Source organism: Fukomys damarensis, unplaced genomic scaffold (genome assembly GCF_012274545.1).
Source record: "Fukomys damarensis isolate Sample0158 unplaced genomic scaffold, DMR_v1.0_HiC HiC_scaffold_16, whole genome shotgun sequence".
NCBI classification, from domain to species: domain Eukaryota; kingdom Metazoa; phylum Chordata; class Mammalia; order Rodentia; family Bathyergidae; genus Fukomys; species Fukomys damarensis.
In genome coordinates, this window is record NW_022900928.1 from 118,535,324 (window position 1) to 118,558,687 (window position 23,364).

Here is a 23,364-nt window from a genome sequence, read left to right on the forward strand (position 1 = left end):
TTTTTTTTTTTTTTTTTTGAGACAGGGTCTTACTGTGCAGTTCAGGCTGGGTTTGAACTCACTATGTAGCCCAGGCTAGCCTCAAACTCACAACAAGCCTCCTGCCTCGGCCTCCCACTTGGCACTACGTCCAGCCTATGTGGATTTTTGACTTGGTCTCTCACAACTACTCTGTGGGGCTTATGATTCTTCCTCTATCCTGTCTTTCCTGGAACATTCCAACTGTGTGGGTACAGCACTGAATGAGAGTCACTACTGATCAGTGCTTTGCTTGGCAGGAGTCACCAGGCAGCTGCTGATGCAGCATGACTGGGAGGAGGAGATACACCCTAGTGGCCCTTGGGAAACGTCACAGAAGTAATTTTTTGTTGTTGTTCTAAAGAGCAAATAATATACAGACACCTTGAAGTAAACTATCAGATAGCCCCCTGGCTTCCCCTGTCCAGCGTTTCCTCCCACCCCTCTCCCCAAGATGACACCATTAACAGAGGAGTGGTGTTCTCCCAGACCATTGTTTTTGCCCAGACGTCCTGAAAGCTGTTTAGAAGGACTTTTCTTTCCAAGAATTCTCTCCTCAGCTACTCTGCTCTCAATTAACCTTTACTTGCTTTTCAGCGGAGCACTTTTGCATTTGGAACTAGATTGAAGAATAAAGCCACAGAAACAGATTTGTTTTCTTCTAAATTTGAATTCTGCAGGCTATAGCTCCTTGTTTGTTCCCTGTTTGACTCTTAAACTCTTTTGTTCCCCGGGGATCCTCTGTAGGAACAAGAAACAGGTCATTTAGTTATATAAAATATACAAAACGTTATTTTCCAGGTGAGGGCAGTTTCTTGGCTCCTAAAGTAAGTTCCTTGGGAGCTGCTGATTGGTGTGTCAGCTGATGGTGGACCCTTTGAACATCAGAGGGAGTAAGTATGAAGGCCTTTACCTATCTTTTGTCTTTCGTTTTTTTGTTTTTTTGGAGGTTATCAGGGATCGAACTTGGGTCCTTGTGCTTGCGAGGCAAGCAGTGGAAGCACTGAGCTAAATCTCCAGCCCACAATCATTTTTTCTTTCTTTCTCGCAGTTATGTACTTCAGGCTGGCCTAGAACTTGCGGGGAGCAATCCTCTTTCCTCAGCCTCCTGAGTGCTAGGATTAGCCTTTGCATATCTTTAAGTAGTATATAAGTGGCTTAAAATGTATATAAACTGAATGAAAATAGTAGCACTTGTAATTTACTTGCCATTTGCTCTTTATGAGTTTAGGTGTTTTTGTTTTTTCTAAAGACCTGGGGTGTTGAACCCAGGAAATGCTGAGCTATATCCCCAGGCTTATTCATTTTTTAAATTTTGAGACAAGGTCTCATTAAGTTGTTCAGATTGGCCTTAAACTTGTGATCTTCCTGCCTCACCCTCACAAGTAGCTGGGAGTACAGGTGTGTGCCATCTTGTCTGGCCGTTAGGTGTTTTGAAGCTTTGATCAGTGGCCTAGGAATGGCCTTGAACATGTGTAAATATCTTTTCTTTGTTCTCTTTCTTTTGATGTCTCATCTTAAAATACTGCATGGAAGATGGGCAGTCTGTCTCTGGGTTCCTAAAGGCACACGGGGCACAGGATATATCATAGGATATATCTAGGCACAGTGTACCTAGAAATGTAAGGGGGTCTTGGAGAGAGGTCTTCTAGACCTTATTGCCCAGACATTGTTGCCAACAGAAGATGGGCTTGATGACTTTGTGCCTTGCTAAAGATTTCCTTGTGAGTGTGTGCTGTCGGTAGGGGCTGGATGCCAGACATTATTTGCCTATCTGGAGTTTGACTCTATGGCAGAACTATGAGTTTAGTTACAAGAATATTGCGGGGTTTTTTTTTGTTTTTGTTTTTTTTTTTTTTGGTACTGGGGATCGAACTTGGGTCCCTGTGCTTGCAAGGCAGACGGCGGAACCACTGAGCTAAATCCCCGGCCCAAAAATATTGTGTTCTTGATGTGAGAGCATTTGAAACTATTTTCTTGCTTTCTCACCTTCTTAGATTTTAGACCTTCTAAAGTATATTCTCATTCATTCATCCTCTCCCCCCTCCCCTCCCCCTCAGGGATTGAACCCAGGGCCTTCACACTGACCTACATCTCCAGGTCTCCCCTACCCCCATCTTGAGATAGGGTCTCACTAAGTTGCTGTGTAGCCCAGGCTGGGCTTGAATTTACAATCCTGCCTCAGCCTCCCAGAAGCATGTGTCACTGTCCCTGGTTTAAAGCTCTTTTGAGTTTGCTACTCATACTTGTGCAGGCACTGTGGCAGCAAGCACTCAGGGCCTAGAACACAGGCTACTTGGATGTTCTAGATGGGTCTCAGCTTGCCATCACATGGAATTTTGGTTTCATTAGGAATTTCTATAAGAACAAAGAAGTTGTGTTGAACAACCTAGTCATTTCCTTGTCTCAGCCAGATGCTACTTTTTTTTTTTTTTGTACCTGGGATTGAACTTAGGTCCTTGCGCTTACAAGGCAGGCCACCAAACCACTGAGCTAAATCCCTGGCCCCAGATGCTACTTCTAAACCAAGAACCCTGAAACCAGGTTGAAATACTTGTTTCTTTACATAGTTTTGCTATACTTCATGTTCTTGGAGCTACTCTCTACAAACCTAGTATCAGACATGACAAATTTGTCTTTGCTTGGTGTTTCCTCACACAGCCATCTTAGCCAACCCTGGGACTCTCTGAGTAGCTGTTGGAGCTCCTCCACAAAAAGGGACTTATAGAAATTTCTTTTTCTCACCTGCTTGGTCCTTGAATGCAAGCATCTTTCTTTAGGAAGACAGGTTACCCTTCATCATGGGGACTATGGCAGGAAACAAGGAGTGAAAATGACCATTTCAGAGACTTGAGTTCTGCCGGGCGTGGTGGCGCACACCTGTAATCCCAGCACTCAGAAGGCTGACGCAGGAAGATCGCTGTGAGTTCGAGACCAGCCTGGGCTACATACTGAGTTCCAGATCAATCTCAACTACATAGTGAGACCCTGTCTCAAAAAAACCCAAAAAAGCCCACAAAAAACAAAACCAAACAAAAACAGAGACTTGAGTTCTGAAATCCCCTCAGAGATAATTCATCCTACTCTGGCACTTGCCCAGCTGGCTATGTCATACTATCTGGGAGTAGGACACCTGCAGCTTCTGAGGAGGGTGGAAACTGTCCTTAGCTAGCTTCCTTCTTCCTCATTTGGAGTAAAAGGCAAGACAACTGGTGTTGGGCTACTTCTGTTCAATGCTTCTGGCATGACGATTCATGTGGTGGGATTCAGAGAGGTAGAATTGGCAATATGTCACTCAGTGTGTACAGAAGGAATGGTTGTGTTTACCTAGTCTGAGGTATTGTGTGGTCCGTGCTGATAGCTACAAAGAGAGTGGGATTGTCTGGTGCTGGTGTGAAGGCTGTGGTATGCTGTTACATAAACCGTGCACCTGGAAAGCCATGGGTGAGTGGGGGAGTCAGGGGATGACAGCCTGAGTTTTCATTTGCTTAGCTCTTTTTTCCCATCACTTTGGTGTGTCCATTGTGTTGTATCAGTTGGGCAAGATGTGGGTTCCTGAAAAAGGATTGAGCTGGGTCTGTGAATCTGCTGAGGAGGGTACCCAGCACACACACACATTCACCTGCACACTCATAGTCTTTGTTAAGTGATTAACAGTATTTGACTCTTGTTGTTTTGTATGCTTCTGTAGTGTATACCTTCACAGGGTAATTGTCCCCTGCACAGTATTTCCATAGTTTAGACTTGTGTCTCCTCATTTTGAGATTACTGGCCTCAAAATCTAGTTTTATCATTTATGCTGTTTTTAGCCTGGTATCATTTTGAATATTGGGAGTAATGTGAATTTTTGTACTCTCCTGAGAAAGAATCCATGTAGGTCAGTCTTTATAAGAAAAGAGGGCAATATCGCATGGGTTCTGCAAGCTATTTGTTGGTGTTATTCTTTCCTGTCTAACTACTCTGAAAAGATTTGATGAGGATATTAGGATTCCACTCAGAATCATCCCAGATGAATGACTTTTTACAAACAGTTTTTATTTTTCATCTCTTGCCCTTACGGCCATCTGAAAGCAGACTCATATTTCCCTGCAGTGGTGAGAACTGGAGAGTATATTGTGAATTTGATTTAGGAAAAGAGTGACCATGCTGAAGAAATTGTTTGAGACCCAGAACTACAAGGCTTGTTAAGAGATTCTGCATTAGAGGAAATGTTGAATGAGAACACATGTGTGACAGGCTCTCCATCCCTGAGAGCAACCCAGATTGAAGTATGGGCTATGAAGTAAAGAAAGCTTCTCTCCTCTCTATTCCTTCTGCTCCTGAATTTTCCTGTCACATTATGGCTATTGGGAATAGTCACTGGAAGTAAAAATGTTAGTGTTTAGTTCCATTTTCTTTCTTGTCCCTACCAAAACATGGGTTGGAATTTAAATCTGAAGGATTGGCAAGATTCTTGAAGAAATGAAATTGCTATCTCGCCTCCAGAATAAACTCTAGGGTTAGCAGGGGAATTCTCTGCTCCTGTCTGAACCTGTCATCCTTAACCATGAAAAACAGGCTAAATTAAAGGCAGCCGAGAGTTGGACTAGGGAGCAGTAGGGGTCAAATGCATTCTCAGATAATCTTTGAGCTTCCAGGATTGGTTGGTGAGGAGGAAGATAGTGGTATTATCTGCCATTTCTAGACTTGCCTTAGTCCTAGCCACACTGGTTTTAGGTGAGGGAAATGGTCCCTCTGGTAAAATCATGGTGGTGAGACAGAGGGAGGGAGGCAAACTTTCTAAGTGAGAGAGTGTGGACACATAACCTTCCTCACAGTGATAAGAGTCTTAAGTCTTAGTCCTTGAGGAGGAAGCTATCTTAGATTGAATTAGGATTGCAGAGACCCTGGAAATTCTCTATAAATCTAGTGGCATTCTCCTAGGTCCCCAAATGATGACCCAAGAACATTTGCCCAAGAAATGCTGACGTGGGACCGCTGTTGCTTACCTGAGGACCATTGTGTCCATAGTGTCCATCCTCCCAGCAACATACCCAGTTATTTCTCTCCCCTGCAGGCTGGCAGACTCTAAGGATGCAGCTCGTGCTTCTGAAGGTGTGTGGTACCTTTCCTGAGCCAGGCCATGAGGCCATGTGGCCATAATGTGGGCCCCTCATGGCCTCAGTGGGAGCATAGCAGCACAGTATTGGCCTCTGCCACAGAAACAACTACAAGCAGAGCTGTTCTTCAGGCACAGTGCCTGCCCCAGCACTTGAGAAGCCCTTGGAGGGTGAAGGCTGGGCTCAGGCCCATCAGCAGGTGAAGCCAATCTGGAAGCTGGAGGACAATCACGTGGATACGTTGTCAGCAGTGCTACGCCCAGGTGTCTTAGGGATCCCACTTCAGCCGGCCTATTTCTTTTGTCCCAGTACTTTATGTAGCTCTAGCACCACAGCTGTCATTGCAGGTCATAGCAACTCCAGTTACCTGCAGTATCCTCCAGACTTGTCCAGCAGTACCCTGCTGTACCGGCACAAGTCATACCAGCAACTGGAGTCATTCTGCTTGCATTCCAGCCCATCAGAAAAAAGACCTTTTTCTCTTCCTCAGAAGAGGCTCCCTTTCAGTCTCACTGCCAATAAAGCCACCTCTTCCACAGTCTTCCCCATGGCCCAGCCCATGGCATCCTCATCTACAGAACTATACCTCTCACTGGCAGCAGCTGGGGAAAGCCCTTCAAGGACAAGCCTGGCCCCTGCCATCTCAGGGAAGATCACATCTCCACTGTCTTCCTCCTACAAGCCCATGTTGAACAACAACTCCTTCATGTGGCCAAATAGCACTAAAGTGCCTTTCTTCCAGGCCACAGAGAGCCTAAAACCAGTGTCCTCACCCAAGATTCAGCCTGTCTCCTGGCATCATTCAGGGGATACTGGAGGCTGTGTACTCCAGCGTGTTGATCATAATGTACCCGAAAGCAATGGCACTTTCCTAGATGATGCCACTGTCCATATTACTCCATCTACCCCTAGGTCCCTCAACACATCCACCACCAGTGTTGCCTCTTCCCAGTACAACTGGAATAACTTAGCCACAAGGCCAGAGCTATACCCCTATGGCCTGAATGATAACTCCAATTCCCAGGCTCCAGCTAAAGAGGTTCATTTCACTGAAGCTGTCAGGAGTTTGTCTGAAAAGAGCTTTGAGAAAAAGCCACAGCAAGGCTACGAGCTTGAACAATCTTGTTTTGTGAACACTAACTTCCAGTGGAGCCTCCTCAACAGGAGCCAGCAGTGGAAACCTGTGGTAGGCCAGCAGTTTCCTCTGGAGGACACTGGATCAGACAGGAAGATCTTCCCTGGAGCCTCGGACACTGTGGGGTTGGATAGTACAGTCTTCTGTACCAAAAGGATCAGCATTCACCTCCTTGCCTCACATGCCAATGGGCTGAACCCCAGCCCTGCCTGTGGGTCTGTAATTGACTCCTTACCGGTTGGAGAAGACAAAGTTCCCATTCCCTCTTCTCTCCTTCAGCCCCTTGGCATAGCTGAAGTGGCCACCCGCTTCTCTTCCATCCATCTAGTCCAGCCTGGGAACGAGGAGCCTAAGGAAGCCAGGGACTCACCTGCTATTGGGTAAGTTGGAGAGCATCTCTGGTTCATTTAAAGATATACCGTAATTCAGTGACACTGGCCCTTTTCTTGCAAAGGTTGGTTTTATTTTTTTAGACATCTTAGAATTTTTGGTTTTCACTTTGGGGCAGGGGTTTGGAAACTATAGCTTGCAGGCCAATTCTTGCTGATTGTCTGCTTTTGTAAGTAAAATTTTATTGGCGTGCAACCTTGCTTATTTATTTGCTAGTATGTGATTGCTTTCTTATTAAAATGATAGGGTTGAATAGTTGTGACAGACTGAAAATGTTTACTATCTGGTCCTTTACAGAAAAAAATTGTTAACTCTTTTTAAGTTCTAACCAGGAGAGAAATGAGAATTCCAGACATCTATTTAGGAGTCAAATTGGGGTTTTTTTACTTTCCTACTTTCTCTACAGCAAATCAGGTTCCTCAAGGCATTCCTAGTATGACTGCCATTCAGAGTTGGGGCATAGACATGGTTGGTTCATTCTCTTGTGCCTTATTACTATTCTGGAACCAAAGTCTTCTTCTGAGTTCTCAGCAGGTGGCCAAGGGACATTTGAAGTCAGTTAACAGATATTCACTGCAGAATTTTTGTGTGCAGAATTTTGTATTTGTATACTATGAAACATTTTTTAAAATAGAAAATTGCTGGGACCTGTAATCCCAGCGCTTAAGAGGCTGAGGCAGGAGGATCACTGTAAGTTCGAGGCCAGCCTGGACTGCATAGTGAGACTCTATCTCAAAAAAATCAAAAAAGGAAAATATAGTGCTTCCATATGGGGGATGTAGGGAACTATGGTTAGATGTGAATTTTGATGGTGAGAGGAATGAATTTTGAGGTCCAGGCAAGAGAAACCAATCAGATTAGTGACAGGAGAGATACACATATTGGGAGATGATGTAAGAATGAGACTCAAACTGTGACTTCTCTCATGGAGTGGGCTGGCCTGGGCCATTATTTCTTTTAGTTCAGCTACTGACCTCCAGCCAAACCAGGTAGAGGCTGAAGATACAGAAGAACTAGTAGATGGTGTGGAAGACTGCTCCAGCCATGATGAGAATGAAGAGGAGGGTGAGTAGGGAATCCTTTTCCCTCCAGCTGGTGTCACAACCTGTTGAAGGAGGCCAATAACACATGCCAGGTTTGTCTCACATTATCAACCACATGAATCAATTGCTCTGGGGGGCCTCCAGGGAGAACTGGGGGACTTGGATCTTTAGTCCTCCTGTCCCGTCGGTCTTGCTTTGTCTTTGTTGAGCTCAAGGAAGGGAGTGCCAGGTAGTTGGGTGGTACTTGCAGCTCTCCAAAGAGAGCCGAGTCCAGAATATTCAGTAAAGTGTGTGGTAGCCTCTTCCAGACTGGCCTTCTCTGTGCTTCCTCCTTCAGGGGACTCCGAGTACTCCTCAAGTGCTATCTCCCCTGGTGAATCAGTGGCCAAGATCTCTCGGTGAGTGTCAGTTGTGTGGATTATTGGTAGATGCTCATATTGTCACTTCAGGATTATGAAGAGATTAACCATACTGGCCCTGAGAACCCTAACTGATTTTCACCAAACTTTATGATTGTGACTTTAGTGTTTGAACAGAGAACCAGACACACACCAGTCAATTGGGCTTAGAAATAGCACTGTACTTTTTTAGGATTCAAGTTGGTCTAGAGATGCCAAGAAATTATTCAATTAGAGAAATAATTTCAAGAAGTGTTTTTTTTTTTAAATGAATAGCCAATTAATAAATATTATATGTGAGACAATTTCATAGTCATTTAGGTCACCAACATGAATGTAATTGTCACCTACACCATATGATGCATCTTGTTTTGACAAATATAGATAGGAGCTTTTAGCCACCTACCATTCCAGTTATTTAAATACAGGGTGACCAGAAATTGTGTACTTTTTCGTTAATTTTTATAAGATGATACAAGAAATATAAAAATGACAATTTTATCAGATTTATTCAATAATTTCTCTGTGTATGGTATATCTTAAAACATTCAATACACAGTGCCACTTTACAGTCTTGACAATAGTATCTAATCTCTTTATGAATTTTTACATTTTAGTCTTTCTTTGAATAACACACTTTACACCGTTGTCCTTTTTTCCTGTGGGTGTTATAATTTTGATAAAATGTCTACCCTCTAAGTGTAATGGTGAAGACATCAATGATGGATGTCCTGCTTGTCTATTCCATATTTTTCAATTATTGGTCTGTTAGACCTAATCTAAATTATAAGTGACTTTTTGAACCCCCTTGTTTTGAATAAATAACAAATGAGTTCCATGTTGATTGGCCCAGAAGAAACATAAATATTCTATAATAATATTTTTTCCTTGCTTTTTGATTACAGAATAGCTTGTTGGATGTTGGTTAATTGTGTCAACACCACTCATATAATTATTATAATCATTGGCCATTACTGGAATTTCTTTAGTTTTTTGTGGGGTTTTGAGGTAGGGTGTTGCTATGTTGCCCAGGCTGGACTCAAACTAGCAGGGATCCTCCAGCCTTATCCTCCTGAGTCCTGGGATTACAGGCTTGAGCTACCATGCCTGGCTCGTTTCTTCTTTCAAGTTCTATTATTTCTGCATTATGAACAGTTAGCAACAAGAAAATGTCTCTTTTGTCTTTCCATTTCATAACATAGACTTTCCCTCTCTGATACGCTAACATTTCTCCCCCTTTTTCAGTTTTTCTTTTACAGATCTTTTGGCACTTCCTATTCAGTCTCAGTGTTACAAATGTGTTCATTTTGTATTGTAAAAGAATATCACTGAATTCTGGAGAAATATAAAAATTATATCTAATGTACTTACAATAAGAATTTTTATAGATTGTAGCACAAAATTACAAGTTATTTTTCACAAACATGAATTAGTAAAAGAAAATAACCAAAACTTACTAGATTTCACTAGAAACAAATATCAAAGGTGAATATATTCTAAATTTAAAAGTATGCAAAAAATAGTTGATAAAAAATAAACAGACATATGAGTATATCTCATACAAACAAGAATCAACTGGCTGAAATGACACATGGCCCAGCAATGCTTGGGGTCATCAGTACATAAACAAACCTGCTGCCTAAGTAACACTTGCGGTAAACTGTTAAGTGGTTAAAATGCCCTTTGGTTCCTTTCTGAAGTTAGTTTTATGTTGGAAAATACGACTGATATTAATCTACCTAGGCATTGTGGCACAAGCCTGTAATCCCAGCACTTGGGAGGCTGAGGCAGGAGGAACACTAATGTTGTGGAAGGAACTGGTAAATGACACAAAGAGACATAAGAGTGGGTAAAACAAAAAACATTTACTTTATTTACTTTGCTAGCAAAGGGTCGGCCTGCACCAAGGGCTGACCGACCCTGGGCTGGGTTACAATCTGCCTTTTATAGGAGTTTTACAATTATGACCTCATTTTAAGTAGTTTGATAAGACATTCTTACCTTGAGGCTACTATAAATGAAGCTGCTGTAAGCAATCCTTACCTACTTGTATCTGAACATAAGTCTTTGTCCCTCTGAGATAAATGCCAGAGAGTATAGTTGTTGGTTGTATGATAATTGTGTGTTTAGTTTTTAAGAACTGTCAGATCTAGTTCTTAGTGAACATAACAATTTATATTCCTATCTTGTCTTTTTTTTTGTGGGGAGGGGGTTTTGAGGATTGAACTTAAGACCTTATACTTGCCAGGCAGGCACTGTGCCACTGAGCTAAATCCCTGGCCCTTGTCTTTATTCTTGTATATTAATTCATTCTCCTTGATTTTCAACAATCTTAAATTCTGATATTCAGTAAATTAATAGCTTTTGAAGAAAAAATTGGGGGGAAATGAAGAATAGAATTGAATTGCAGTAATTGGAATTATTAATACTTAATTTGACCCAGTAAAATCCATTAAAAATCCCAAAGATCAATCCCCAGTACCAAAAAAAAAAAATCCCAAAGATTTGAAACACTGAAGTATTTTATGTACAGTACCTATTTTTGTTATACTGAAAATAACAACAGATAAAGTGACTTTTCTTTCTTTCTTTCTTTCTTTCTTTCTTTCTTTCTTTCTTTCTTTTTTTGGTGCTAGGCTTCAATACAGAACCTTTCAGGCCAAGGAAGTACTTAATAACCTGAACTACATGAATAGCCCTCATAATGAGGTTTTTATGAAGTAAAAATTAATCTCATGATAATATTTGTGGCTCATACTCTCCATTTCTCAGTGGTATCTAAAGATTTGGGCCAGATTTTTCCCCTCCTATTATCTATTTCATCTTTTTTCTCTCCTTTATTTTTTGTCTTAGTGTAGCAGTGTCCACACAAACTGAAGTTTCTCTTTCAGAACTTCTTTTTTGGAGACTTCTGTAGCCTGTGACTTGTCACAGGAAATTTGGAAATGTTTTATCGAAGTATCACAGGGCTTTGTCTCTAGGTGCCATTCAATGGTGTAACTGTATGTTGGCTAACTGTAGCATCTTATGAATTCATATTTGCAAAAATAAGTACTTGTCTTTTTGGAATCACTCTGTATCCTAAGACAGCATCCCCGGGCTGTTGCTTTCCCTTTCTCTGCCACATGTTTGTTTTTCATCTTAGGAGCTGTGTGGAGATCGTGACCAAATCTTTGTCCAATTCTGAGAAAGTTGTCCGGCCAGCCCTCGTCTATAGTCTCTTCCCCAATGTTGCCCCTACCATCTATTTTGGTACTCGCGATGAGAGAGGTAAATGTGGCCAAGTGAGAAAGACCAGGAGGGCCCCCAGGAAAAGGATGCTATGAAATTGGGGGGAGGTGGTGATGGGGTAGGAAGGCTTCCAGAATGGCTGTTCTGACAGTTACCTCACTGTGTGTAGTTCTCACGTGGTTGTAGATGTAATATGGGGACTTTCCCTTGGCTGTCCGTTAGCTGTCCCTTTTCAGCATCATAATCTCAGCCTTAGCTAATGCTCTCTAACCTTGTTTCTTTCCCATTTCAACCGCCTCTTTCTTTGCTGTCATCCCTGCACTGCCCCCTTCTTTCCCAGGGTGTGCTCCTCTGAAACATTTTTTAGTGCTTTACTACTCAGGGAAGAATGGGCACCATCGTTACCTTTTCATTCCCTCACTATGACTCTCCTGCCCTCTACCCTGTTGGCTCCCTGTCTTCTGCCTTTCCCCCAGTGGAGAAACTTCCCTGGGAGCAGAGGAAGCTGCTTCGGTGGAAAATGAGCACAGTGACTCCCAACGTCGTCAAGCAGACCATTGGACGGTCCCACTTCAAAATCAGCAAGAGTGAGTCACTCGCCTAATTGTGAGCCTGTTGTCTGTCCTACCAGCTGGGCTTTGGGTAGGAGGTGAGCCCTAGTCCCCTCCTCTATGGGCACATCTGGGGACCCTGTCTTGGTTTCTAACCTCATGAGGGAACGTAGCTCTAATAGCTCTCTAGCCTGACCCTGTTGCTCAAAATTGAGAGACAGAAGGCCATTGTTCTGTCCTTGGCCTCGGGCCTCATGTAGGACAGCTCCATGGCAACTCTTTGGAACAGTCAGAGACCTGTGCCCAGAATCAGAGTATTTCTGGGGCCTATAGGATTCTGTCCCTGGAACTGAGCTGCTAGCATGCTGACTCTCTGATGACCTTCTGTAGGAAACGATGACTGGCTGGGCTGCTGGGGTCACCACATGAAGTCTTCTAGTTTCCGAACCATTCGAGAGCATCAGAAGGTAAGGGTCCTTTCTGAGGTGCCCATTGCCCTGGACTTTGAACTAGGCCAGTCGGGCAGGTGCGGGAAGAAGAAGGTAATTTCTTCTCACAAAGAAGGGAGCTTAGTTTTTAGGGGAGAAAGTCGAGGTGGGAGTACAGGTCAGATCCTAGCAAACCACAGGCATCTGCAGTTCTGCTGTAGTGTCTTAGACAGTTGCTGCCTCTCAGGGACTCTTTCTTTTGAGAGGCATTGGCTAGTTTCAGTTTATTGTTTCTCCTCTAGCCATTGCACATTTCTGCTGTTCCTTCAAACTAAGTGTGTGTGTTGAGGATGTCTGGTTTTGTGCTGGAACAAATGAGTCTCTTGCCTGCAAACTTACTCAAAGCCAGATGCTTTTCTGTCCTTGTCCCTTAGGCTGTTGTGGAAAAAGGTTGAACTGCTTCTTTGCACTCAAGGTGAATGCATTCATGTCTATGCTCATCACTATTTGCTTTGTGATTTAATCATCTTTTGGTGAATATTCAGCAGTTGAATATGTGAGGACCTTTAGGTGGTGACAGTAAGATGGAATGGGAGCTGGGACTGTTCCTAAGAAAGTTGACATGGCATAGTGGAGCTTGGCATCTTTCTCTTATCTCACCTCTACCTTCCCCCTGCTCTTACCCTTTGTCTCCTGTAGTTAAACCACTTCCCAGGCTCATTCCAGATTGGGAGGAAGGACCGTCTGTGGCGGAACCTGTCTCGAATGCAGAGCCGCTTTGGCAAAAAGGAGTTCAGTTTCTTTCCCCAGTCCTTCATCCTGCCCCAGGATGCCAAGCTCCTACGCAAGGCCTGGGAGAGCAGCCGCCGCCAAAAGTGGATTGTGAAGCCAGTGAGTGGGTCACTGCTGGTGGTAGATGATGATCTGAGAAAGGGAACAACAGAGTGTTGGGCCCAGAGCAAATCTTGTCTCCTTTTTACTCACCTTGTAGCCAGCTTCAGCTCGAGGCATTGGCATCCAGGTCATTCACAAGTGGAGTCAGCTCCCCAAGCACAGGCCCCTCCTGGTACAGAGGTGAGCCTCTCTCTAGCTCATGTCTCTCTCCCATCTTCCTATCCAGTTGGCCTTCAGGATTCCTTCTTACAGCATTCTTCTGTCCCTTGTCCTCCCAGGCAAAGAGCTTCTGTAGTCAACTGTTTTAGGGTCTTTAACTAAAGGACACTTAACTGGATTTTGCTATGGCTATTACTCTGGCCTCATCTCATCTGATGCAAAGCTGGCCTTTCCTCTCTGTAGGTATCTACACAAACCCTACCTCATCAGCGGCAGCAAGTTTGATCTGCGGATTTATGTTTACGTCACTTCCTATGATCCTCTACGGATTTACCTCTTTTCAGATGGGCTTGTCCGCTTTGCCAGTTGCAAGTATGTGATAGTGATGAGGTATCGCCTTGACAGTTTGGGGATATATTTTCCTCAGAAGAAGAGAGTAGAGGGCTCTAAACAGAAAAGTAAATGTTCTGGTGGTTTTTGTTAGCAAGGGGGATGGTGGGAGGGAGTAGGAAATAAGAAAGACCTCTACTTCACCAAATCTACAGGACTGAGGTGGGACAAAAGAGATGGGTTTTCTTGTGGGTTTGTAAAACAAATGCACTTCCCAGGCCCTTTTGGGTCTGAAAAGATTGGTTTACTCCGTTACCCCCTCAGGAGTTAGGGAAACGTTTGCCATTCTCCTGCTTTCTCACCGTCTCACCTCTTCTCGCTTCCAGGTACTCCCCTTCTATGAAGAGCCTTGGCAACAAGTTCATGCACCTGACTAATTACAGTATCAATAAAAAGAATACTGAGTACCAGGCCAATGCAGATGAAACAGCTTGCCAGGGCCATAAATGGTACTGATGACAGCGTCCCCATCAGTGAAGGCCTAGAGGATTTCTTTGGGTTTTGGAAGATCAGGGAGATAGTGGTGGAGGATTAGTATAAATCCATAGATTATATAAGTACTTGTCAATCCAGAATTGGTCTACTTTCATCTAAGTGCATCTCTTTAATTCAAAATTTCAAAGGAAGAGATATGAAGAAAATGCCTTTAGACCTCTTATTGCTTGTTCTTCCTCTTTTTTCAGCACTCATTTCTAGAATATAACCCCAGGTGTACTCCATCATTCTCCCTCTGCAGGGCACTGAAGGCTTTGTGGAAATACCTGAGCCAGAAGGGAATCAATAGTGACATTATCTGGGAGAAGATAAAGGATGTTGTCGTTAAAACTATCATCTCGTGAGTCCCGCTGCCATGGTGGGTGGAGGGGGGCATCTGCCGTCCAATTGCCTCTTTTCATTGGCCTGATGCTGCTGTGCCTTAGGCTTTGGATCGTGTTACGGTTCAGTTTTGAGGACAGGGAATAGGAAGAAGTAGATGGAGTTAAATTCTGCTCATTTCCTGAACTTATCCCAGAAGTGGCCCCATATCGGACACATCTCTTCAAGAACCACTTTTCCCGGTTGCTTCTGCCTGTCTTTCTGGGGCACCCCATTGGCAGAGTAGCTCTGGGTAGGAATGTGAAGAAGCGGGGCTGAATGCATCCTTTTCCCTGGGACCAGGTCAGAGCCTTATGTGACCAGCCTGCTCAAGATGTATGTCCGGCGGCCCTACAGCTGCCATGAGCTCTTCGGTTTTGATATCATGCTGGATGAGAAACTCAAGCCTTGGGTCCTGGAGGTCAACATTTCCCCCAGGTAGGTGGTATTTTCAGTATATTCAGAGCAGAATCCTTCCTGTGTTCTCAGGATCCCTTTGCCACTCTAGTTTTGTTGATTTAGGGAAGATCTTTTCTTCACTAGTATTTGTATTTCCATAGTCTTCATTTGCTCATTCCCTCATTCTTCGCCATTACCTCACGTTTCTTTGAAAATGGTGAGAGGATGTTAAAAGTTACTCTTTTCACATGATCCCTATTGCTTGCTTTCTCCTAGCAAACTAAGGTCATGGTCAGGTTTGCCAGCCTGAGTAAGGTTATTCTGTCTTTGGTACAAGAGACTCTTACTGTGGTGTATCATAAATTTGGGTATTGGAACCCTTTTCATTCTAGGGGAGCCAGGGAGTAAAGGGGGGTCAGGCTTGACTTGCATATAGGACCAGAAACCACTTTAGAGCTGCTTTGACTGTGCTTTGCATCTTCTCCCTGAAGCCTCCACTCCAACTCTCCCTTGGACATCAGTATCAAAGGCCAGATGATCCGTGACCTTCTGAATCTGGCGGGATTCGTTCTGCCCAACGCAGAGGATATCAGTTCCAACCCTAGCAGTTCCAGCACCTCCCCTACCAGGTCAGCTCCTCACCTGTTAGGCTTCTTTCCTGCTTGGTCTCCTTGCAGTCACTCTGGCCCTCTGTCCATGCATATGCCAGTGCCACAGCAGCACCCTTTAAAAGCAAGTTTGGCTCTTTTCCTCCCCTGCTCAGGAATATCCACTGGGCTGGGGATCAGATTTAAACTCATTTTCTGGGCATTTGAGGCCCCTGCCTCCCTCTCCGGAGACCATCTTTCTCTGCGTCTCTTCCTGGCTGCTGTGTTAACGACCAGATCACTCACAGAAGCAAGGTTGGAAGGATCCTTAAGGGCCAGTTTAGTTCAGTCTCCTCTCTGAAAAGTTCATTGCTTCTTGCTGTTCCCCATAGTGTTCTTTCCTCTGCTCCTGCGGTTTCTTCCTTCTCAAGTGGCCCTCATCAGACCTCCTGTTCATCAAAGCCTGGCTTCAGACCACGTCTTCATGACACCAACTCAGTATGGGCTTTTTCCTCCATACTTCAAAGACTTGGAACCCCTCTAGAGATGAGTGGCTAAATTTAATAAGCACCTCTGATGAGGGCCAGGATTTAGCTCAGTGATTCTGCTGCTTGCCTCGTAAGTGAAGTGGTCCTGAGTTCAATCCCTGGTACTAAAGAAAAAAACACCTGTGATCTGTAGGGAAACAACTCTAGAGGGTTAATGCTAACGTCGAAGTTTATAGTGAGGAAACTGAAGATCCCTGGTGTTAAGTAACTTAGCCAGCATTGTTTAGCTAGAGAATGGAATTAAAATTTTGATTTCCCTGTAACAAAACTTACTTTCCCTCCTATTTCCTTGTAGTCTCATGTTTGACTCTGTCCTATTGTCATGTGACTTATTCCACCTTCCATACCATAAACTCAGTAGAGGCAGGGGCTGTTTTTCTATCATGTCTGTATCTCCCAGCAGTGATTGTAGTAATAAATGATGAAACTGAGATACAAGAGGTCGTTACTGGCCTAGGGTCACATGGATAATAGACCAGAGCTGACGGTGTAGTGAATATTCACTAAGTTAAACTAAACCTAAACCAAGTCCAATTTTTTTTTTTTTGGTCAAATTTAAAAGAGGGTGCCTCCTCTTCAAGTTCAGACCTTGAATTCTTCTGTGGTACTGGTGTTGGTTAACCCTTGGACAGGCTTCCTGAGTGGAGTGTATTTCAGTGTGTTTCTTTCAAATGCTAAACGTCTTCTAGACATCGTCATCTTCATCTTGAGAAGGGAGTCTTCCCTGGCTGGACCCTCTCTCCCTATTTCCTCAGAATGCGAAGCTGCTGACTCTACACTCTGCTTTCCATACCTCACCTGCAATTACCCCTTAACCCCTACCTTAGCTCTCCCAGGGACAAATGTCAGATGGCTCCCGAGTATTTCACTGCACAGAAGATGAAGAAAGCCTATTACCTGGCCCAGAAAATTCCTGACCAGGTAGGAGATTGGTCTTCTCCCCAGCACAGAGCTGAGCTCAACCATTTGGGACTCCATGTCTCTAGAGCAGGGTTTATTTGTTGGCATGTATCTTATCCTGGGAGAGAATTGATGTTCTTTATCACATTTTCAAGAGCTACTGCCCTTAGCACAATGCTGCAGTGCCCCTCTGTTATCAGAGCTGTAAGCCTTAACTCCTCAGAGTTCTTTCCCTGAGAGGTATAGAATGGCACTGGGAGGCTTGGCCCTCTCGGAGCAGATATGGAGCCAGATGTAAGAATGACAAGCAGTCAAGTATAATGATACATGCTTGTAATCTCAGCCCTCTGAGAGGCTGAGGCAGGAGTATCGTAAGTTTGAACCCAGCCTATTCAACTTACTGATACCTTGTCTCAGATTTTTTTTTGTTTGTTTTTGGTACTGGGGGTGAACTCAGGTCCTTGTGCTTGCAAGGCAGGCCACCAAACTGCTAAGCTAAATCCCTGGCCCCTTGTCTCAGAATTTTTAAAAAAGTTCTTTTAAAGGCTAAGGATATAATGCCCAGTGTAAAGGCCTTAGGTTCCATCCTCAGTACTGGAGCAGGCAAAGGCTGTTATTTGTGCCAAATCTGAGTACCTGGATCTTGACCTTGATTCCATCCAGCAGATCACTTAAGCTTAGAGCCCCTGGGTTGCCCCTGACCCCAGCAAGAGCTGAGCTCAATGGACTTAGGAACAGATGGCAGATGGCATACACAGCTGGCCCACCAGGTGGAGTTGGTGGTCCCATGAGAATTCTGGAGCCCTAGGACCCCAGGACTGTGCTCCCTGTGCCCTAGCCTCTTGATTATCTGCCTATGGCTTATACTCTGTTACATCCGCTTCTCCCCTGTTGCTTGGCCTGTAGGACTTTTATGCATCTGTGCTGGACATCCTGATGCCAGATGATGTTCGCATTCTGGTGGAGATGGAGGATGAGTTTTCTCGTCGTGGTCAATTTGAACGAATATTTCCTTCTCGAATCTCTTCTCGCTATCTCCGCTTTTTTGAGCAGCCACGATATTTCAACATTCTGACCACCCAGTGGGAACAGAAGTACCATAGCAATAAGCTCAAAGGTGATGTGCTCTCTGCAGGAGGTCATGTTTAGTGAGAGATTAAATCCCATTAGTCTAGCTGAATATGGTGGCATACGCCTGTAATCCTAGCACTCTGGAGGAAAAGGCAGGAGGATTACCATGAATTTGAGGTCAGCCTGGGCTTACATGGTGAGTACAAGGCCAACTTGAACTACCTAGTGAGGCCTAAAAACAAAACAAAACAAAAAAAACCCATTGGTCTAAGGAATGGGCCTCTCTGGAAAGAAAATGGGCCAGTTGATTCCTCCTTATTGTCCCAACTGCTGCTCATCTTGTCGTAGGAGTGGATCTGCTTCGGAGTTGGTGCTACAAAGGGTTCCACACAGGGGTCGTCTGTGACTCTGCTCCACTGGTGAGTGACACCACTGTAGAAGGACGACATCTCCTCAGCCCTCCCTCCTTTCCCTGGAGTGTAGTGTGGCCTGGGTAATAGGTGCAGAGCCTCTCACTTCTAGCCCTGCCTGTTTCCTGACCTTTTCCTTTTGAAGAAATGATTGCCACCAGGATTGCCTGAGTACCTTTTTTTCAAGGATCAAAAATGCTTTGTAGGGTTCAACTTTCTAAGTTGAACTAAGACTTTTACACCTTTGGGCCATGCCTTAAGAATGGGGAAGGGAAGGGAAGGGCTCAGAGCTGAAAAGAATTCAGACCCAACCTCTGTTCAGTCCTTTTGTCTCATCATTTCCTTTATTTTTAGTGGTCTCTGCCGACCTCACTTCTGACTGCCCCAAAGAATGATGGGATGCTCAGTGCCTTTAGCAAACTGGACACTGGCAAGCTGGGGTAAGTGCTGCTTCGACATGACAGGGGCTATTGAGTGAGGGAAGTTTTCTTTCTATCTCCCCAGACTATGGCAATGAAATGAGCATTCTCTGTCTAGAGTTTAGTAGGAGTACCAAGAGTATGCAGCCACAGTATCTTCCCTGGGGGCAAAGGTGAGCTGGAATGTGGAATCTTCTGAAGTTGCCGCTTTGAGCCATACTCCACTTGCTGTAGGGAGTGGCTTAGGTTCCTTACCCTCACCATAATTCACATTTGCACTTAAACTGTAAGCCTTCAAATAAATACAGTGTACCTAGAGGGTATTAATATATCCATATAATTATAGCCTAGAGCACTATAGTGTTGTGAATGTGTGGACTGGACTCTGAAGGCAGATGACAGGTTAGTCTTAGCTATGCAGTGTCTAAGCAATCTTTCCAACCTTTTCCCTCTAGAAAGCACAGCTCCTTCACAAGGAACCTACTCCCTCTGAAGAGGGACCACGCCCAACTTCAAGAAGATTTAAACTGGCCTCTCCTTCCCCTTTCTCCAGGAAACCCACTTCTTCAAAGGATAGTGAGGATACCAGCAAAGAACACATCCTCTCCACCCAGACATTACCCATGATCAAATACTCTAGGAAGACTGTGAGACTTTCAACTCCCTCCTAGCTGCTGTGAGCCGGTGACTGGCTGCCACCACATGGCCTGCCCAGGAGCACCAGCATCAGCTACCTCATGGGAACTGCCTGCTGACCAGCCTAAACCCCTACCCCTTCACCTTGCCCTCATCAGAGTATTTTTTGAAGTGGTTGTGTTGCAGAAATGGGCATTTGGAGGGCTGGAGGGGTGAGGTGATGGAGAGCAGGTGAGGAAAGCTCATTCTCTGTCACTTGTTGCCTGGCTGTGTACCTCATATCTCAGTAGAGAAGCCAGTGTTGGCCAAGCAGCCTTATAAAGCAGGGTTTGGTTTCTAACTTCACAGAGCCATGTGTGTTTGTTTTAGGCCCTGATACAATGGGTGAGTTATAGTTTAAGAGGAAAAAAAAAATATGCTGGTGTGTTTGTCTGGAAGTCCTGTGTTCTGTAGCTGAGGAGTTTCTCTGAAGGTCCTCATTTCCTCAGGTCTCCTCTCCCCAACTGCCTACCTCCTTTCCTGAGGAGCCACTTTCAAAATCTCAGGTGTCCTCAGGAGATAGGCAGGAGAAGACATGACATGCTGAACCCACTTGACGTCTTAGTTTTGGAGGGCTCCTGTCCTCTGAACCATTTTTCCTTTTGTACACTCACCCAGCCAATAGCCCTAGGTCTTGCTGTTCTGGTCTCATGTCACTCCTTGTCCACCCTTCTGCTTTCTTTCTCATGTCTGTCCAGCTGAGCCTCCTGTGAGAAGTTCTGTGAACTTGGTGAATTTCCCATGGCTTTAGAGGAGGACCCCTGGGGCTTTCTGCTGATATGGTCTAGGTCCACATGTCACAGGACACATCCAGGGGGAGTGGGCAGGAGCTATGGCTTCCCCTCAACACAGAGGAAGTCTCATTCTCTTTTACAGCTGGCAGGCTCTGGTGGCCTGGCAGGGGCATTCCAGGACAGTCACTTGTAATACTGGCTTCTAGTCAGATCTCTGACGAACCTCATAATCACTTTAGTAAATATGACTGTTGAATAAATGTCAAACAGGTGAACTCTATATGCAAAGACCTTTAAGAATAAGAGTACCTGAACCACTAGCTCTGCTTTTCTTTTCCCTGGGGGAAAGTAGAGCTTGAGGAGAAGCACAAGATATGGAAACATAAAGTGGCTGATTTCACTTGCGCTGTGCTCTTCCTTCACCCAGCACTTCCCAGTGGCTGCTTGCCTCCTCCTCAGTTCTTGCCATCCCTTTAGTTAGTTTTTCTGGCAGTACAACATACAAGAAGTCACTCGGTTCCACATCTCTCATATGCACATTTTGCACATCAAGCAGGAAGCTCAACTACAGTCCTACCCTGGCCTTTAGTTGTCCTTGTTCTTCTGGGCTTTGGAAAGATAAGCTCCCTAGCTTTGTGGCTTCTGGAGTTCTGTGATATGTTGGAGAGGTTTGACTGAGTTCAAGGCCGGAGTTCTGCCCAGTCCTAAGGCTGTGTTGACAGTGAAGAAAGGTTGGCAAGGTCCGAGGCTTCAAAGTTCGGCCAAAGTGGGAGAGGTCTTTGGCATCCTGGTAAATCTGTTTTGATATCACCACCGTGCACTCCTTTCTGGGTGCAGCCATCTCATGCAGGTGTGGGTAAGGGAAGAAGCAGCCTCCCTAAGAGAATCCCAGCTCTACCCAGCAGCCTGCTTGTCGCTGGCCTTCTGGTTTGAGGCCTAGCGGAGCGAGGTTCCTTCTTGGAAACCAGCTTCCGTTCCTTTACTTGACTTCTGAGAGTCCTGAAGAGCACAGCCAGTCCATTTTCATCCCTGTAACGAGAGAGGAACCAGCATTCTAGCACGGTGGGGTTGAGGGAGGAGGAGAGGACTTAGGAAATGAGTGATGAAAATACAGTGCCCTTAGTAGTTTAAAATGTCTATTCACTGTGCTTTTTGTTTTGATGGTACTGGAGATAGACTTGGCACTGAACCCCAGCTCTTTTTTTTTTTTTTTTTTTTTTTTTTTTTTTTGAGACAGGGTCTCACTATGTAGTTGAGACTGGCCTGGAACTCACTATGTAGCCCAGGCTAGTCTCGAACTCACAGTGATCCTCCTGCCTCAGCCTCCCGAATGCTGGGATTACAGGCGTGCGCCACCACGCCTGACTACCAGCTAACACTTTAAAGTCTGTTTCTCTCTCTCTCTCTCTCTCTCTCTCTCTCTCTCTCTCTCTTTTTCTGTGTGTGTGTTTTTGTTTGTTTGTTTCTGGTACCAGGGATCAAACTCAGGACCTGTTCTTTCCAGGCAGTCATGGCACCACTGAGCTAAATCCCCAGCCCTGGTATTTTGTTTTTCGACAGGGTCTGGCTGTCCTCCCAAATGGTCTCAGATTTACTACGTAGTCTAAGCTGGCCTTAAACTCATGATCCTCCTGCTTCAGCCTCTCAAGTGCTGAGATTACAGCTGTGCACCACCAAACCCACCTCTATTTGTTTATAATATGAATACAGTGACTACATACATTATGGGATGTGAATAACATTTAAACCAAACAAAGTAGGACAGAGAGGTTGCTCCTTTATCCATTACTCTCCCTGCCCTGTGCTGGCAAGAAATATTAAAATTTTTCTCTTGAAGCTGAGCAGCTTCACAAATTTTAGAAGGGAAGAGGTCAGAAAAAAGTCCAATTATCTCTATCCCACCTTCAGCCCAGTCCAAACAGAAACAATGTTCATTATGCTTCCATTATATCATTCTAGTGGGGATTTATGGCTTCGGTTAAATACTTCACAGAATGTGGATTCTCTGGGGGAAGGGAGCACATTAAGAGATACGGATGTGAAGTAAGAATTTGATTTCCTTTGATTGGAAAGGGAGAGAGCAAGGGAGCAGCAGGTATCTGATTTCTGGAAAGGGGAAAAACATGGTTCAAAAGACAGACCTTGCCTGAAGCAAGTTCCCAAGTTCTGATGCATGGGCATAGCAGCTGTATCAAAGGACATTTGTCAATACAGGTACATTCTCCTGAGGTCAGGCCATTCAGTTGTGAGTAACTTGTTTCCCTTTACCTTAGCCAAAACACATAGCTGATGGCCCTGGGGCAGCCCAGCACTCGTGAGGGTCAATGAGGTAGGCTGATCCTCTGGGTACACAGACTTTCCCAACTCCCTCAGCTGAGTTAGTTACCTAAGATAGGGTGATCACCAAAGGCATCCAGGGCATCTCCCCTCCTGGCTGCTTCTTGGCTTATTCTACTGTCCCAGTGCCTCATCTCCTTGGGGACTTGGAAACATCGATGGTTTCTGAGATGTGTGAAGTTTTCTGAGAGCTCCTAATTTTGCCGCTTGAGATTCCAACCCAGCCTCTCACCCCTGTAAGGTTCCCTCTGTAGCCAAGTTTGTACACTCATCAGTATCGGGATCTCTACAGGCTCTTTCAGCTTGCTCTTCTGCAGCTTTGGATCAGTGAAGCTGATGGTCTTAGCAGATTTTTCTTTTTTTTCTTTTTTTTTTTTTTTTTGTACCAGGGATCGAACTCTGGACCTTGCGCTTGTGAGGTAGGTGCAGCACCACTGAGCTGAATCCCCAGCCCCTTACTTAGCAGATCTCGTACATAGATAAAAGAACACGACGAGGTTCAAGAGTAGGTTGTTGTCTTTAAAAAGCCCATTTGTACCTTATTTATTAGAATGTACTGAGACACAGAATGCCACAGGAAAAGCTAACAAAATTTTGAAAAGTTAATGTCTCCTAAGTTTGTTAGCTGAGCTACAAAGCCCACCTCATAAGAGATTAGGGGGATTAGATTTGGGGGTAAAAAAGATTGAGTGT

At 44.6% G+C, this 23,364-nt stretch overlaps 1 protein-coding gene across 2 annotated transcripts; it reads left to right on the forward strand.

The window, feature by feature from the left end:
• Positions 1 to 827: 827 nt before the first annotated feature.
• Ttll4 (tubulin tyrosine ligase like 4) lies at positions 828 to 21,543 on the forward strand. 2 transcript variants are annotated; one of them, XM_019205692.2, is made up of 20 exons: positions 828 to 911; positions 5,075 to 5,112; positions 6,532 to 6,632; positions 7,604 to 7,707; positions 8,023 to 8,083; positions 11,229 to 11,353; positions 11,791 to 11,901; positions 12,256 to 12,332; positions 12,993 to 13,184; positions 13,285 to 13,367; positions 13,590 to 13,718; positions 14,063 to 14,185; positions 14,473 to 14,571; positions 14,895 to 15,029; positions 15,482 to 15,619; positions 16,953 to 17,046; positions 17,932 to 18,142; positions 18,445 to 18,515; positions 18,861 to 18,946; positions 19,479 to 21,543. In XM_019205692.2, exons 1-20 carry the CDS (start codon positions 884 to 886, stop codon positions 19,594 to 19,596), a joined length of 2,124 nt encoding a protein of 707 aa, XP_019061237.1. In that variant the 5' UTR covers positions 828 to 883; the 3' UTR covers positions 19,597 to 21,543. The 2 variants fall into 2 exon arrangements, with proteins under 2 accessions (XP_019061237.1, XP_010610178.2); XM_010611876.2 differs by having other exon boundaries at positions 860 to 911; positions 5,075 to 6,632.
• Positions 21,544 to 23,364: the final 1,821 nt, after the last annotated feature.